Source organism: Aspergillus nomiae (assembly GCF_001204775.2).
Source record: "Aspergillus nomiae NRRL 13137 chromosome Unknown contig00425, whole genome shotgun sequence".
NCBI classification, from domain to species: domain Eukaryota; kingdom Fungi; phylum Ascomycota; class Eurotiomycetes; order Eurotiales; family Aspergillaceae; genus Aspergillus; species Aspergillus nomiae.
In genome coordinates, this window is record NW_015378480.1 from 11,897 (window position 1) to 28,248 (window position 16,352).

The window sequence follows — 16,352 nt, forward strand, 5'->3', positions numbered from 1 at the left end:
TCCTCCCCCCGCGACGGAACGTGATTCGCTCCGCTTCTAGTTTAGCCTCCGTTAGGCCCTTGCCGCGGAGAGACCAGCTTTACCTTTATGTCTATCGTGGCCCGTTTCACTCTTCCACAACTCAGGTGCCTCGTCTTCCTCGCTGCCTGCTGTCCGTACTTTGGCCTTCTAATCGTCCATCTTTACCCCAGAGTGCGCTTGTCTTTTCAATAGCCAACCCAGGTTCGTATTTTGAAATATTTTGTAGTCAGCTATCGATCCCTTAGTTGCTGACCTACGCGTCATTGTTGTCTCTAGCATCATGCGTTTCATCCAGCTCCTCCCCATCCTCCCAGCGCTTGCTGCGGCGCAAGAGCAGGTTCCCCTCGCGGATCGCGTCCAGGGTTGGTTCAACAAAGCCAAGGAGTTTCTGCCCACGGCTACTCCGGTGATCCCCGCTGCTGTTGAGAAGGTGGTCGAACAGAAGATTCAAGAAAAGACTGTCACCCCTTTCAACCTGTCCAACTGGCAATCCCTTCTGGCGCCATCTGATGAGCCCAAGGACTGGTTTGTCTTTGTTACTGGCGGAAACAAGACATGCTTTGGACGTTGTCATCAATCGGAGAAATCGTTTAACGTAAGAGTCCAAAAATAGGGGTCGCGGGCGCATGGACGTAGAGGCGGGTCTGGCTAACCTTTTTTCGTTTAGGAATCCGTTCTTCTGTTCTCTGCTGATCCAACCTCGCCCAACCTTGGTTACCTGGACTGCGAATCGAACCGGGTCCTCTGCTCTGCCTGGGCCGCTGGTGCTCCATCCGTTTCGTACTTCAAGGTCCCTGCTCAGGTCGGCGAGGAGCGCCCTGCCACCGCTCAATACAATGTGTACTTCAACTCGACAACTGTAACGGCTGAGTCCCTTTACAAAATTCACTCTGAGAAGACCTATGAGAAGCGGGGCGCGTACGAGGGCTCCTTCCACGTTACGGATAGCTGGCTTGCGGAGAAGGGACTCTTGATCCCTGCAGGCTATGTTATCTATGCCTTCAGCGCAATCCCTAGCTGGCTGTTCATGATCTTCATCAGCTTCTTCAGTCGGTCTATGATGTGAGTTTAACTGATCCGATCGATCGCTATCTTTTACTGACTGTCTGGAATAGGGGCCGCCGAATGGGAAACACGGGAGCCCCCGCTGCTCGCTAATTAAACATCGCTGCTCATGAGGATGATGATGTCTGCTTCGATGTTTATGGTCAGGGATGTATATAATGAACTAGCAGTATCTAAGATAAACTTTGGATAACGTTTGGGCCTTGGTCACATTCCCTATTCTCACGCTTGCTCTCCTCTTACAGATATTTAATATATATTGAAAAAATACAAATAAATAGAACTATGGTCATGTATCTAGTAAAGTTTAGAGTAAACCCTTGTAAGCCTCAATCTGAGCAAACAAAAAGAGAAGCGGTCATTGTTGACTGGAGGTACCCGCACCCACCAAACCGGGTTTAATTCCGCGCGGATCACAGAAAACCCATCCATCCAGCTTCAACACACCTTCCAAAATGGCCGACCTAGACCACATTCCCCCCTCAACAACGGCATATGTAGTCGCTACAGCCATCATCGCCGGCGTGACTGGCTACTTCATCGGACAAGGCTCCTCGCTAGGCCTGTTCTCGAAAGAAAAAGAAGGGTGGCCAAACAGCTACAATGTGAAAGTGCACCAAGACTCCTCGGACGAAGAAGAGGAAGAGGAAGAGTCCGACAGCGAGGACGAAGGCGATGGAAGCGAATTGGCCAACTTCGACAAGAGTGCTGAAGAGGTGAAGCTGGTTCTGGTTGTGAGGACCGATTTGGGCATGACGAAGGGTAGGCGCCTCCCTCTCTTTTCTTTTTTCGGAGTTTCTGTTTCTAGAGCTGTTTAATGACCTACGCGATTTGGAGTCTTTGCTTCGCTCTCTTGACTCTTCTATGGTGCATGATGCATACGAACGAGATGGCTAACATATTGTTGATAGGCAAAATCGCCGCTCAATGCTCCCATGCTACCCTCGCCTGCTACAAGTACCTCACTGCGCACTCACCAAACTCGTCTATGCTGCGCCGCTGGGAATCGCAGGGACAGGCTAAGATCGCGCTGCAGACCAAGTCGGAGGAGGAAATGGAGACACTGCAGGCGCAGGCTATCAGCCTGGGTCTCTGCGCCAGGGTCATCACAGATGCGGGACGGACACAGATCGCCAGTGGAAGCCGGACGGTGCTTGGAATTTTAGGACCAAAGAGCGTGGTCGACGGCGTGACGGGACACTTGAAGTTGTTGTAACCGTACTTCCAAAGTTGAATGAAAGCCGAGTAATGTAGTTACTCCAGCAACGCATCCCGGATAGTGAGGTTTAGAACCAACAGCACTACGCCTAAAATGCGTGGTATATGAAGCACTCTGCTACCTTCACGAGAAAGATGCCCGAGCGATCAGTTACACTGCAAGATAGTCTACTAATCACTCCTATCTAGCATACAGCTGCAGTAAAACTACGTAGTAACAAGGAATGTATGTTGGCTGGCCATGGTTTTTCCCTAACCTCATGGGCCAACGGCCAAGTCGGTGAAGGGAGTAGGAATATGACGCCGCCGAGCACCAGGCTCTCCAGCCGAGCTCACCGACCCCGAAGGGAAAGGAGCTCAAGACCAGAGCGAACACCCAATGTCGACCTTTAATCTGAGATCTGTCGACCGGAAATAATCGACCATCCAAGAATGTGATGGCTCCTTAAGTCGTCGAACTGTCCAGTAATCAACCAAGACGCAGAGAACAAGCCTCCACGCTCAGGATCGCTGGACACAGATCCGTGTGTGTTCGAAAAAGAAGAAGAAAAGAAAAAATTTCTGAGCTCCAGCCGCTGCCGCCTTTTATCTCTCGCGCTAAAGCATGCGCTAACGGGTTTGCCGCGCTAAACCTTACCGAGACGAGTTTCAGTTAGGTAAGCCCCGTCTGGACCTCACCTTCTGGTAATCTATCGATGGTAATCGGGCGCTTGGTCTCTAATCGGTTTTACAGACCACACCCTTCTATCGCCGCTTTGGGTCTTGTGTCTTTTTTTAACCCAGTGTGTTTTTTTTATATTTCCTTGATAACGCTCACCTGTCGCCAATATGGCCGACGCACTTTCCATCGAGCAGAATAACAAAATCCGAGTGGCGCTGGGTTTAAAGCCGCTCCCCGTCCCCGGTGCCGACGCCTCTGGTCCTACTTTCAAGGAATCCGAACACGACGGCTCGAGCTCGTCTTCCGAAGATGACGAGCCGGGCAGTACACTCGAGTCGCGCGAGGCGCTGGCGTCCTCCAACTGGAAGAAGATGCAGGATGAAGCCGAGGCGAAACGGAAACGGGAAGAGCGAAACGCCGCGATCAGAAAGGCGCGTGAGGAGGCTCAGAGAAATATGAAGCTTCAAGGTGCGACTCTAGGAGAAGCTGCCGATGCGGAGGTGGACACAAAGACTTGGTTACAGCAGACGAAGAAGCGACAGAAGAAGATCGAGAAAGAGCGCGCGCGCAAACTCGCAGAAGAACTGGAGGAGCGGGCTCGTGCAGCTGAATACACTGCGGAAGATTTGGCTGGTGTCAAGGTTGGGCATGCTGTTGGTGATTTCGATGGTGGAGAGGATCATATTCTTACGCTGAAGGATACGACGATCGATGAGAACGAGGAGGAAGGCGACGAGTTGGAAAATCTGGAACTTAAAGAAAAGGAGAAAACTACAGAGAAGCTCGAGCTGAAGAAACGCAAGCCCGTTTATGATCCTACGGAAGAAAATACCGGAATACTCGCACAGTACGATGAGGAAATCGAGGGCAAGAAGCGGAAGCGGTTTACACTCGATGCCCAAGGATCCACTGCCGAAGAGCGAGAGGCTATGCGACAAGAAGTCTCGGAGAAATTGAAGAAGAATGTTATCAGCCTTGATTTTGCGGAGGAAACGCCAATCTCTGATTATATGGACGTGAGCGAAATCAAGGTGAAGAAACCTAAGAAAAAGAAGGCCAAGACGACAAAGCAACGTGCTGTTATGGACGAGGATGATATATCCCCTACGGCTGAGGCGACGGGTACACCAAATGGGAATTCCATGGAAGTTGATGCAAGTAACGGAGAGCCAGTACCCGCTCCTGCCCCCCGCAAGTCCCTTAACGAGGATATCTCGTTTGTAGATGACGATGATCTACAAGCCTCTCTTACGCGCCAGAGGCGTGCTGCTTTCAAGAAACGCCAGAAAGCACGTCCTGAGGACATCGCACGACAGCTCAGAGAAGAAGCGTCGCAGACACCGATGGACGTGGAAGGCTCGGGCGAGAATGAGGAAGAGCCCGGTCTGGTCATAGATGAAACCTCAGAGTTTGTCTCTAACCTACAGAAACCTACGCTCCCTGAACGCCGTGAAAGGCGGTCAACAACGCCGGTCGAGGAGCCACGTGCTTCGTCTGAAGGTCCTGGTATGAAGGATGAACCTGTGGAGGACGGTGACGTGGATATGGAACGTTCATACAATGATATCGAGGACGAGGAAGATCTCAAAGCGCGCATCAAGAGCGAAGAAGCCACAGCGAACCAGCAGATCAGTGGCACCGGCTTGGAAGAAGAGTCCACACTGGACCAAGGTCTTGGTGCCACATTGTCGATGCTCAAGCAGCGTGGCTTGGTCAAGTCATCCGATGCTGCCGACCATAATTCTCTCATCCGTGATCGGCAGCGTTTCTTACAAGAAAAGAATCGCCTCGAAACCGAAGCTGAAAAACGTGCCCGTCTGCAGCGTGAGCGTGACCGAGCTTCCGGAAAGCTCAACCAGATGTCTGCTCGTGAAAGAGAAGAGTACGCGCGGTGGGAGAACAAGCAACGTGACCAGCAGGATGCTCGTCATATGGCGGAAGTCTTCAACAAGGAATACAAGCCCGATGTGCAACTCAAGTACGTGGATGAGTTTGGCCGTATGATGAACCAGAAGGAGGCATTCAAGCATCTGAGTCACCAGTTCCACGGCAAGGGCAGTGGTAAGATGAAGACGGAGAAGCGACTGAAGAAGATTGAGGAGGAAAAGAAGCGAGAGGCAATGAGCGCATTAGACAGCAGTCAGCATACGGGCATGAATAATGCTATGGGAGCGACGGCCCGGAAGAATCGCCAGGCTGGTGTGCGACTGGGATAAATGGCTGCCGCCATTATTTCGCCTATTGATACTCTACGCCATATTTTCTTTGTGATGCCCATGCAGTTTAATTCCTAGTTTTCGTTGTACAGCTTATGGTATACCAAGAATAGAAACAATATTTACCTATCCGCGACTGTTGCCCCCTGTTCACTGCCGAAAGTAGATCCTTTTCGCCGGGCCCAACTGTTCAGGGAGTGGGAGAAAGTCCAGAGCAGGAAGCAGTTAGCTTGTTTGCGCCCTTCATTGCTGTTTGTTTATTGACGATCACTAACTTGGCGTGTGGGGAAATTAACCGCTATGGAACTGTCAGATTCCGAGAGTTCCTCTTAAAAGGCCGTACGAATGTGGCAGACGGTGTGCTAGTAGGAATGATTCTTTAGGGGGAGAAAACAGTAGGACTCTCAATTATCTTTGGGTTTAGAACCCCGTTATATATCCTTGAGCATTGACTTATGGAGCTTGAGGAGGACAACAAAGAATGTTCACTTCAGGCCGACTCCAATTTACCCCAAACTTTCCGTGAGGGGAAGCGTTTCCCAAAAAGGAATCGGGAGGCGCTCCCGAGGGCTGCGGCCTCAGGCCACAGTGGGCCAGAATTCTGAAAGAGCTCACCGAAAACCGAAAGCGCCGAACGCAGTGGCGCCATGCTTAAACCGTCAGGGACTTTTTAGAGGTTCCGTTAGTTACCTATTCTTCTTGCCTAACGATCATACTATCACTCGGATCTGTTATCAGATTTATTATCCCCGAGTGGAAGGAGTGTATGGGTATGGTATGATAGTATGATATACCGCGATCGGCTTGCCGAAAGATGGTCCATGAATTATTATTTTTTTTCCCTTCAAATAAAAACAGGATCGATACAAGGTTCCTCCTACTACTACTAGTTAGTCATAGACGGTTTTATGCATCTCGAGTAAATTAAAGTCAAAATCCCGCCCGAGCTGACACAAGCTGGAATTGATCAATTTAACCGTGAGTGCGGAGAGGGCGACCAATCCGAATCGGTGGCTCGCGCTCCCCGGAATCTTCCTAGTTCACATGAGTCGAAAAATGACACACACGCAGCATCTCCGATTATTTATCTGCTCGCCTCCTTGTCCGATCTCTTTCTTCTCTCCTTGGAATCTTTTCCATCTCGAGGACCTCTGCAGCTGACTCTGCAATTGATTGGATTTCTTTTGTTTAGATTTTTTTTTCCCTTTCCATTCACCATGCTGTCTACCCTCAGAGTCGCCAGCCGTAGGGCTGCTTCGCGTGACGCTAACATGCGCACCGTCGTCGTTGGTGCCAGACATGCCTCGGCCTGGTCCAACGTCCCTCAGGGCCCTCCGGTAAGCTCTATAGTGCACTGCCAACGTCAATTGCGTGTCACAATTAACTCAATGCCTTTTAGGATGCTATCCTTGGTATCACCGAGGCTTTCAAGGCCGACTCGTTCAAGGAGAAGATCAACCTGGGTGTTGGCGCTTACCGTAAGCAATCATTTCTTTGTCGCTTGTTCATTCAATCCAACTAGCTCATGGCGAGCTTGTCATCTACTTCCGGGCTGACATGGTTCGAACTTGTGAATCAATAGGTGATGACAAGGGCAAGCCATACGTTCTGCCCTCCGTTCGTGCCGCAGAGGACAAGGTTGTCGCCTCCCGCTTTGACAAGGAGTACGCTGGTATCACCGGTGTCCCTTCCTTCACCAAGGCCGCTGCAGAGCTGGCCTATGGCAAGGACTCCTCTGCCATTAAGGAGGACCGCCTCGTCATCACCCAGTCCATTTCTGGTACCGGTGCCCTGAGAATCGGTGGTGCTTTCCTCAAGCGCTTCTACCCTCATGCGAAGAAGATCTACCTCCCTAACCCTAGCTGGGCCAACCACAACGCTGTCTTCAAGGACTCCGGTTTGGAGGTTGAGAAGTACCGCTACTACAACAAGGACACCATTGGTCTCGACTTCGAGGGTCTGATTGCCGACATCAAGGCCGCCCCTGAGAACAGCATCATCCTTCTCCACGCTTGCGCCCACAACCCCACCGGTGTCGACCCTACCCAGGAGCAATGGCGCCAGATCAGCGATGTGATGAAGCAAAAGGGCCACTTTGCCTTCTTCGATATGGCCTACCAGGGCTTCGCTAGCGGCAATGCTGACCAGGATGCTTTTGCCCCCAGGCATTTCGTGAGCGAGGGCCACAACATTGCCCTCTGCCAGAGTTTCGCCAAGAACATGGTAAGAGTACAGGTACCGGAAGGTAGAAACTAGTAGCTGATCAGTCATAGGGTCTCTATGGTGAGCGTGTCGGTGCTTTCTCCCTTGTTTGTGAGAACACCGAAGAGAAGAAGCGTGTGGATTCTCAGGTTAAGATCCTCATCCGCCCCTTCTACTCGAACCCTCCTATTCACGGTGCCCGTGTTGCCTCCACCATCATGAACGACCCTGAGCTCAACCAGCAGTGGCTGGGAGAGGTCAAGGGCATGGCCGACCGCATCATTGAGATGCGCTCCCTGCTCCGGAAGAACCTGGAGGACCTGGGCAGCAAGCACGACTGGTCGCACATCACCAGCCAGGTAAGGAGCTTTTTGGATGAAACATATCGACAGATGCTAACTCACCTTGCCATAGATTGGTATGTTCGCCTACACTGGTCTCAAGCCCGAGCAGATGGATGCTCTTGCCAAGGAGGTACGTAGCAATTATCGGTACAGTCGCTTTCCGAAGACACCCATCACTAATGTTTATTCTAGCACTCCGTCTACGCCACCAAGGATGGCCGTATCTCCGTTGCCGGCATCACCTCTGACAATGTCAAGAGACTTGCCGAGTCTATCTTCAAGGTGACTGGTTAGAGAAAGGGTGTTGAGGCTGGAGTTTATCCTTAAAATACATAGATCTACCGGGGTGTGGCCCTTTGTATTGATATCCGACATGTTTAATTTAGCATATTCTTACGAGCACTATATTATGTTCTGAATTCTCTTGGATGGTGTATGTACTGTGTGCGTAAATGGACGTATAATTGTACGCAAGTCAGGTAGGACGAATCAGTGAAGGACCAAATGATAGTCGTCCTCCGTGGTATTGATCGGGCTTGTAACCAAATCACTACGCCGGGCTAAATATTGAAATTCTTAGATTCAGAACAGGAGTGCCGGTAGAGTTAGTGATTACACACAGTTCAGCATATTCACTCTACCTAAACCATAATAAAAGCGAAAAAAAAATATAGCTAGCTATACTACATAGAATGTCGATATAACTGAGTTAGCAGCCGGGCGCGGGCGCACTATATGGAGCTGCGAGCGAGATATAGAGTGTCGCGTGAGGTGCGTGGTGTTTGTGGTAAATCTTCATTCAGCCACAGACTTTCTATATGAAATCCTAGTGATCAATCTATTTGTAGCATGGAGACCGCAGATCACATGGGATATCTTACTCGGGATAAAATATGCCGAGGTTCTAACCTCGCTGCTTCTCTAGATATACACACACGTAAACTCATCAAACATTCGAACATCCAAACCATCCTCTGGGGCATTCTGATCGAGCATGATACTTTGACAGATGCAGCCTAGAGCGTTGATAGGGTGATATTGAACACCTCAATATTGTTTATGGCGGAATCGATTTCACTACAGAAAGTATACAGGATAGACAGGAGATAGTAGGATCCTTGAGAGACGGTAATTTAATATTCATTGCATTTATCTATACAGGATTTGACAGCGTTCCAGATAAGGTTCTATCTTGGAAGTACCTGCACAGCTAGACATTAAGTAGTTAGGCGCTAACGGGAAGTAGACTCTTGATTGATGGATTAGTTGTAGACGAGGTGCCTTTACCGGAAGAGAGGAGGCCGAATCGGAGAAAGACTTCGGAGGTGGTGACGAGGATGGAGATGATGATTAGGACGATGATGATCCAGGTTTGGTCTTGACGGGTCAGTCGTTTGTTTGGAAAGGATAGAATGAGGGTACTTACGGGAGGTTTTGCTGTCGGCTATTGAGTCTGAAAGAATTTCGGCGAGGTCGAGGAAGACACGGCAACGTTCGTTTAGGACCTGAATTCGTGGCTTGATTTCGAGGTACTCGCGGACGGCGATGTACAGTGGGTATAGGGTTGGTTCGCTTTCCCAGAAGAAGTTGGGGACGTCTAACATGTTGGAGGCTGTTGGTTGTTTGTAAGTACTGGGATCTTGAGTATGTAGGTTGTGGTATAACTTACAGAGATTGACCTCTACCCTGCTTTTGAATAAGCTTCCCAGGATTCTGAATACTTCTTCCCGTTTCATGCCCAGTTTGCCGGTCATGGCGAGCCTACGTGGTACGTCCTTTGCTTCGGCCATTTGCCTGGCCATGACTTCTTCGAAGAAGCAGAGTTTGGTGCTCTGAGCAATGCCATGACTGATAGCCAATTTGATCATGTGGTCACCGCTTCGTAGTGTAATCATGTCGTTGTATACGCGGGGGCGAGCGATTTCAGTCGAATATTCGAAATGGAACTCCTCCGTTTCGAAATCCTCTTCCTGTAAAGGCATAGTGGCCAGCGGAATGGGAGTTCCAGTCACGGACGACGTCGCAAACGCAAGATCGGCGAGGAGATCCTTCTCTTGCCTGTCTGTGAAGTTCCAAAACACCACCACACCATAACTGAAAACAAACATCTCTGCCACGTTGTATAGCAATCGTGTAGGCTCCGGTGGTCCAACGAGCGCTTGGCTATGATCATAAGCTGCGCCATCAGTAGCTTCGGCCCTGGTCTCCGAACCTGCATGGTAGCCCTCTTGACCATGTCCAGGGGTCTCGCTATCACTGTGTTGCTCGCCATGCTCGCCACGGCCTCCGACAACCGAATGCTCCTCTGCTTCCGGCATGTAGTCTTCATGGTGATCACGAAGCTCATTCCGCTCGATTTCTTCATCTAGAAGAGATTTTCCACCAGGCTTCTTCACAACCGGACTACTTCTGAGCCTGTAACCTCCATGACCGGGTAACAACGGCAAATGGTACGCGGTATACAGGCAATCGTCGTAGAGCTTCGTCTTTCCTCCATGTCTCTCCTTAACAAACGTCGCCAGGGAACTCATCTTATAAGCCTGTGCAGTACAGTAGGCAGTCACACGGGCCAATTTCCCTGCACGACGAGTCTTTGGTAACCGCTCTGCATAACTTTTAGCCTTCTCCGGCGCAACCTTCCGGCGGCGCAATAGCTCCTCCTCTGCCAGCAGGGGCGCAATGTCATTGTCAACGCCAAATTCCCCACCAAGCCTCTTCTGGGTTAATAGTCGTTGCCTTACGATCTCGGCATCGATGTTTTTGTCCTTCGCCAGTCTCTGAACCAGCTCCTCATCCACAGCCTCTTCGTCAACATCTTCCTCCTCATCTTCTGACAGCTTATTATCCACGTCTTCCGACTCGGGAAGAAGTACCAATTTTTCACTAACTTTTGTTGATCGAGGGGGTAAGCGGGGCTGAGCTGCGAGACGGCCCATCGTTACCGCAGTACTTGCTGCGCTGGTACCGCCGCTGGATGCACCTGCCATGCCTGAGCCAATTAAGCCACCCGTTGCGGACGCAATACGCGACCGCGGACGGGCTCGCGACGGTTGGGGTGGATGACGTTGTTGCATTGAGGGGACATCCGATGTATACTGGAGCACGTTGTCGACTGTGATGAAGCGTGTAGATGGAGAACGACGACGGCGAGGTTGGGCAGATGGTTGCTGCTCACGCGAGTCGGTTACCTGAGATTAACGCCAGGTGAGTACAATTGCAAACACATGTGTACAAAGGAACCCGCAATATGTGGTCAAGTGAGGCTTGATATCATCTTAGTACGTACCAACACATGGGGGCTCCTTTGGCCAGGCACACGCCCTCTTGCGGGGTTCATGGTCGAACTGTTATAAAAAAAAAAAAAAGAATATAAAGATAATTGATAAGCTCCAATAAAGTTGATAAGCTGATAGAATTCGTAGCTTGCCGCAAACTTCTTCTGAGAGTTGCTTAGGCAGGCCTCTCGTATGCCCGGATAAGATGATGCGAAGTGAGAAGTGTTAATCGGCTAAGTGAGAGAAGGTTGCAGGTGATGTCAGGTGATGGAATTGTGACGATCTAACTGGACATTCTGTGGTTGTACTATTCACGTTTCTGAAGGAATAATATTGACGTATAGCGCAGGACCCCGAGACCGCTTGTTAGCTAGAGCCCGTAAAGCAGCAAGTACATTATCTTCTACACGGATTGTAGAGTCAAATGTTGGGAACTTGGAGTTAGCTCGCTGGCCGATGAAGTGACAACTGCTACTCATGGACCTGTAGTAGTGTGTGTCTGGGGAGAAACAAAGAAGCGGACGCAAGAAGGAGGCAAGAGGATAGCACTACTCGTTAGCTATGGAAATTGTTGGAACTTGTTATATTCGGACGGGTTGGCGCCTACACCAATCTCTACTTACCTCTAGTGAGCTCAGGCCTCTCTGCGCGTTATGCAACCGCTGCTTATATAAACGAGTTATGTCCATAACTATGGACCCACTCGGCAACCTTGGAAGCCTTTTGATATCTGTTAATCTTGACTACATAACCTCCACTGATAGCATAAAAATATGCTATTACTGCCATGGGCCAGGCTGCGCGCAAGGACATGCAAACTGAATGGGTCTTTGGTAAAACCGTGGATCTGAAAGGATCGTTTAGACAAGACTACGAGTGGACGACTCGGTGGTATTCCCGTACAGAGAAGCTAGTCGAGGAGGGCTTGCTGAGACCACACCCTACATCTACTCAGCAAGTGGGATGGGAGGGCATTCTTACGGGGACTCCAATGCTGAGGTATAGATAAGTGAGGGGAAAGAAGCTCGTTTATGCTGTTAGTATATAACCTTAGACAGATAAACAATTGGATATTGAGATCGCGGACTATAGCTATATACTCTACTACTCATTCTTTCCTTTTATTTCAGTCATTTCCCACTCCAATCCTGCCTTTCTTAGCCGCGCCACGTACACGATCCCCAACAATGCTGGGGTGAGGACTCCGCGCGAGAAGGAGCGTCATAAGATCCGGAGGGCTTGACTCTATGCGGCAATGTGGGATAGTCTGCGATATCAGAAACTCTTCGAATTATTCTGCGGGGAGCATACAACTGCCTTGTTAGCCATGGCCTTTTCATGCCACTGCACTGCCAGCTGATGCGTCCAAATGTGTTCACCCTTGGAAGCTACGTAAACAGTGGAGTTCTCTATACAGCCCACCACAACGGGTGTCCCATATTTACAGAAAGGCCATACTATCAGTATTGTTGATCAAAGTACGGTAGATAGCAATGGATTTAGTGTTGACCTCAAGAAGTGTCTGTGATGCCATACGCCCAAGAACATCTGAGTGTGGCCACCAGAACATGAGGTAAGTTACGACGAGATTGGGATCGGCTCAAGGCGTCCATCCAGGTCACCAGCCTCTTCTCACTGCGGCCAGCAGCAGCCCATTGGAGGGTTCGCGGGGCCATTAGCCCACAGGTACTGCACTACCAGAGACCCTACATAGCCAGTAGCGCCATACACATACGGTCGGTTCATTTCTTCTCGGTTGAAGCTACATACAGATCTCAGTAGGAAAGGAGAGAAGCAATGTTGACCGAATGCCCTGCATCTCCAGGTCAATACACTGACCACATGAATCTTGATCATCATGAAGTGTAAGAGAAGTTGCGAGATAATACACGGCAAAGCATCAGTTCAAGTGAGGATGGCAGCACTTGTCTTCCTCCGCGTTCTTCCCGTACTCCAATTTCATCATCCAGGAAAAGGAGCAGAGTATTCTCTCTCATCTACAAAAGGCAAAGTGGTCCTTGTTGTGAGCACTGCCTCGAAGTGTAGCTTTACTCCCCAGTACCAAGGATTGGAGGACATCTACCGTCGGCCTTCGGGAAATGTATGATGATGACTACTTCATCTTGGGAATTCCTTGTAATCAGCTCCTGCTGCAGGAATATGGACACAACGACGACATCTAGACCTTCTGCCAGCTCAAATATGGGGTCACCTTTCCAGCCCTAGCCAAGATGAACTTAACGGTGAATAGACGGCAGAAAAGGGGATTCTTGGGTTGTTGTAGGATTACATAGAACCTTACCAAAGTATAGAAGCGAATACTCTACGTGGTGGCCGAACAAAAACGATAACAAAAAAGCCCTAGTTCGCCATTAAACACCATGGAAAGGTGAGAAGTCGCTGGTCACCAATGACAAAACCGGAGAATTTGGAAAAGTATTTGATTCAGTTGCTAGAGGGACGTGGACGATGTATCTAAGTGACCCCAATTTCCTCAGTTTGCTTAATTTTCTTTTCTGTAAAGCTCTTTTTTTGGTCAACTAGATGTGTCTCTTCTTTTCCTTTCCCTTCTACTAAAAATTATCTTCTGCCAGAGTTGAACAATTGACAATTAAGTACTACACTTTCATAGTCAATATGGAATTGTTGACCAGTGCTCCGGATCGCTCTGGTGGATCAACCACTGAGCAAAAAAAGCGGCGCCACGCCAGGCCGAAAACGGACCGAGTTGAAGAGTTTCCGCAGAAACACAGCGGGCACTGTTCGATAGTAAAGCACTATTTAAGACTCCGTTCCACCCAAACCCAACCTACTCTTCACCCAGGTAACCGGACCATGCCATCGTATGCTAACCCACTAGTGAGTATGAGAGGTAAAAAAAAAAGGGACACATTTTCCTCTCTTTCTCAACCCCCTGTCAGCTTCCTCGCCTTCGATGGGGGCTGTCTGGATGCCCTGCCAGGCACCGGGTTACTAATGGCCGCATGTCGGCAAGGTTCTAAATATACGATCAACTCAGCCAGCATCTCGGGTCTCTGATCTGCACTGAGGAACGTCCAAGCCTCAGTTCTGTATTTGAATGCGCCTCATTTGATTACCCTCGGTTTTTTTCTGGAGGTCGTAGGAGAATTTAACGACACAGCCGCGCTACGCTAGGATCAGATGATGGGCGACCAAACTATTCCTTAGGCAGTAAGGATTAGGTTCTTTTTTATTTTGGTCCATGATGAAATGGGTTCGGCACGTTTCAGCTCGTAACTATCAGCGATCTAGTTTCACCCCCAAGGGGGTTAGGGGCGTTCTTGCGTGGCTCGGTATTACGGTGGGTGTCCCGATTAGGCAGTCGGGGTCGTAAGGTGGTGTTGGCAGGTTTGGAATAAGTTATGGGGGGTTTCTGTTGTTGTATGATTATAACAATTCCGTTTTTTTTTTTTATTATTATGATTATTGTTATTATTATATTTACTTAGTGAAGGTGATGCTAGATGTGTTGGCAGTTGAGCTCCATCTGCTAAACTACTACGGCGGTCCATACGTACTCCGATGATACATATGGAAGGTACGATACATACAGTACCATACAACCAGAAATACATACATCCTGTACAGGAATACTGGGACTCGGTCGGGTATTTGTAACTCCCCTCCAATACAAATCAATACGGCCGGATCCCTCGCATTGAGAGAAGGCCCACCAATGATGAATCCGCCCAGCAGCCAGCCATCGGGGGTCAAGCCGACAGTGTAGGTTCCAACTGGTAGATAATGCCTATTACAGTCCAGACAATGATTCATGGAGCATTCCAGCTGCTGAGTGACGGCCAGCAAGTTGCACAGGGTTGCGTCCTGTGGGAGTGACAAGGTGTAACAACCCCCCCGTGATTGATAGCCCGGAAGTGGCCTGTGGCATCCATGCCGTCCATGTTCCGACCCTGAATATAGATTGTAATTCTGACCGGGGGAGAGGTCTAAACCCAACTTCCTACTGCGGTATCCATCTAATGATCTATCGCCCTTTTCTACGTCACGGGCAAGGGTTTACGTGGTGTCCTGCGAACTTGTGCGCGACCATGAAAAACCGGCCACCTGGTTGCTGAGTAGTTCGGAGGGGGTGTAACTGTGCTACTAGGGGACGGCTAGGACGAAACTACTGCAGTCATGCAGAGCCCGTTTCCTATTATAATCATAATAACACGGGGAGGCTGATTCACAGGTCAGTGGCAAATTGTAGGTACATACCTTCCGTACAAGGACCTTGCTGTGTCGAGAATTGTGCGATATATCCCCACGCGTTAAAATTATGACTTTGCTGGTTAAATTTGTTCGCTGTGGAATCTGATAGAGGCGAAATATAACCTCCCCCGAACACGTGGATGGCTGGTATCAAGTAACACGGACGGAGGCTTTTCCAAACCCACTGAGATTTGTATCAGGCATGAGAGCTGACTGGAGAAGTCATGTCTGAGCGGAGGAGCTGGTTTTGCGTCGTTCCCCGAGGCAGTCGCCTTCTAGCACATGGTCACGGTGCCCAAGGTTCGCCTCCCTGATTCATTCAAGTGTGCATACACACATACCTTGGGGGAGTAATGATATTGCATGTACATATGTCACCCTCAAGGTTTCCCGTCAATTCAAATCACTATCAATATTCAGGTTTCTCCTCACTGCTTATTCGGTGCTTAGTCGGGTGTTAGTGTACATTCCTCCCCCACCTGGACTTACTCAACAGGGTTTCTCGGTCCCTGCTTAATGGTTTGGAAATTGACCGGAAACCTAAAATACCCAATAATAGGGAGTGAAAGAACACCTCGAGACATTCAGAGGAATTGACGTATAGAGACCCAGTCGGTGATCGTAATAATAACTAAATCAAATTGAATTGTGAGATTGAACCCCGTCCGTTTAGTTTTTGCGTTTATCCCTAAATCGAGGAGAAAGGACCCTCATGGCCAACGGTGGACAAGAATAGCTATTAACTCAAACTATCCGTTTGAATATCCCTTCATTACTCGCCCGGAATGATCGTAAGGGGGCGGGGCCATAATTAAGCCAATTAATCCAAAGGGAAACCTTTAGCAACCTTACAATTGCCCTTTGAAAGCCTGAAGAGAGTTTCGATTCTTCCTGAATTGTAAACCTTAGAAATAATCACAGGAGGCTTGCTGGCCAATGGTTCATTGAGAGAGAGAGGGTGATCAGCCATTGATTTGTTTCGGTTAGATCCCAGCCGACTGTAACCTGTGACGGGGATCTTGGCCCCAGCGTTATTCATTTGTTGATAGGTACACCTCTGTCGCTGTCGACTACCTCAGAACAGATGCATGGAGATCGTAGTAAATAGCCAAAAAAA

General features: G+C 49.3%; 5 protein-coding genes across 5 annotated transcripts; 4 read left to right on the top strand and 1 right to left on the bottom strand.

The window, feature by feature from the left end:
- Positions 1-189: 189 nt before the first annotated feature.
- Positions 190-1,369, top strand: ANOM_009921 (uncharacterized protein). The gene is made up of 4 exons (XM_015555177.1): positions 190-222; positions 298-616; positions 689-1,083; positions 1,137-1,369. Exons 2-4 carry the CDS (start codon positions 302-304, stop codon positions 1,177-1,179), a joined length of 753 nt encoding a protein of 250 aa, XP_015402563.1. The 5' UTR covers positions 190-222; positions 298-301; the 3' UTR covers positions 1,180-1,369.
- A 154-nt stretch (positions 1,370-1,523) lies between these two features.
- On the top strand, positions 1,524-2,312 carry ANOM_009922 (aminoacyl-tRNA hydrolase PTH2). The gene is made up of 2 exons (XM_015555178.1): positions 1,524-1,848; positions 1,998-2,312. Exons 1-2 carry the CDS (start codon positions 1,542-1,544, stop codon positions 2,300-2,302), a joined length of 612 nt encoding a protein of 203 aa, XP_015402559.1. The 5' UTR covers positions 1,524-1,541; the 3' UTR covers positions 2,303-2,312.
- Positions 2,313-3,132: 820 nt separating this feature from the next.
- Positions 3,133-5,181, top strand: ANOM_009923 (U4/U6-U5 snRNP complex subunit SNU66; the record flags this gene model as incomplete). The annotated part of the gene is made up of 1 exon (XM_015555179.1): positions 3,133-5,181. The coding sequence occupies one exon, from the start codon at positions 3,133-3,135 to the stop codon at positions 5,179-5,181; it is 2,049 nt and encodes a 682-aa protein (XP_015402558.1).
- Positions 5,182-6,398: 1,217 nt separating this feature from the next.
- Positions 6,399-8,021, top strand: ANOM_009924 (putative aspartate aminotransferase; the record flags this gene model as incomplete). The annotated part of the gene is made up of 6 exons (XM_015555180.1): positions 6,399-6,518; positions 6,581-6,659; positions 6,764-7,404; positions 7,455-7,742; positions 7,798-7,857; positions 7,920-8,021. The coding sequence occupies 6 exons, from the start codon at positions 6,399-6,401 to the stop codon at positions 8,019-8,021; spliced, it is 1,290 nt and encodes a 429-aa protein (XP_015402557.1).
- A 931-nt stretch (positions 8,022-8,952) lies between these two features.
- On the bottom strand, positions 8,953-11,064 carry ANOM_009925 (RMD1 family protein; the record flags this gene model as incomplete). The annotated part of the gene is made up of 4 exons (XM_015555181.1): positions 8,953-9,104; positions 9,154-9,339; positions 9,397-10,915; positions 11,014-11,064. 4 exons carry the CDS (start codon positions 11,062-11,064, stop codon positions 8,953-8,955), a joined length of 1,908 nt encoding a protein of 635 aa, XP_015402556.1.
- Between the last annotated feature and the right edge of the window lie 5,288 nt (positions 11,065-16,352).

Bases quoted from the DNA above. Each gene is read 5' to 3' on its own strand.
- ANOM_009922 (XM_015555178.1), top strand. From the start codon at position 1,542: ATGGCCGACCTAGACCACATTCCCCCCTCAACAACGGCATATGTAGTC. The intron at 1,849-1,997 runs GTAGGCGCCTCC...TATTGTTGATAG, and splicing joins CGATTTGGGCATGACGAAGG to GCAAAATCGCCGCTCAATGC.
- ANOM_009921 (XM_015555177.1), top strand. From the start codon at position 302: ATGCGTTTCATCCAGCTCCTCCCCATCCTCCCAGCGCTTGCTGCGGCG. The intron at 617-688 runs GTAAGAGTCCAA...TTTTTCGTTTAG, and splicing joins AATCGGAGAAATCGTTTAAC to GAATCCGTTCTTCTGTTCTC. The intron at 1,084-1,136 runs GTGAGTTTAACT...TGTCTGGAATAG, and splicing joins TTCTTCAGTCGGTCTATGAT to GGGCCGCCGAATGGGAAACA.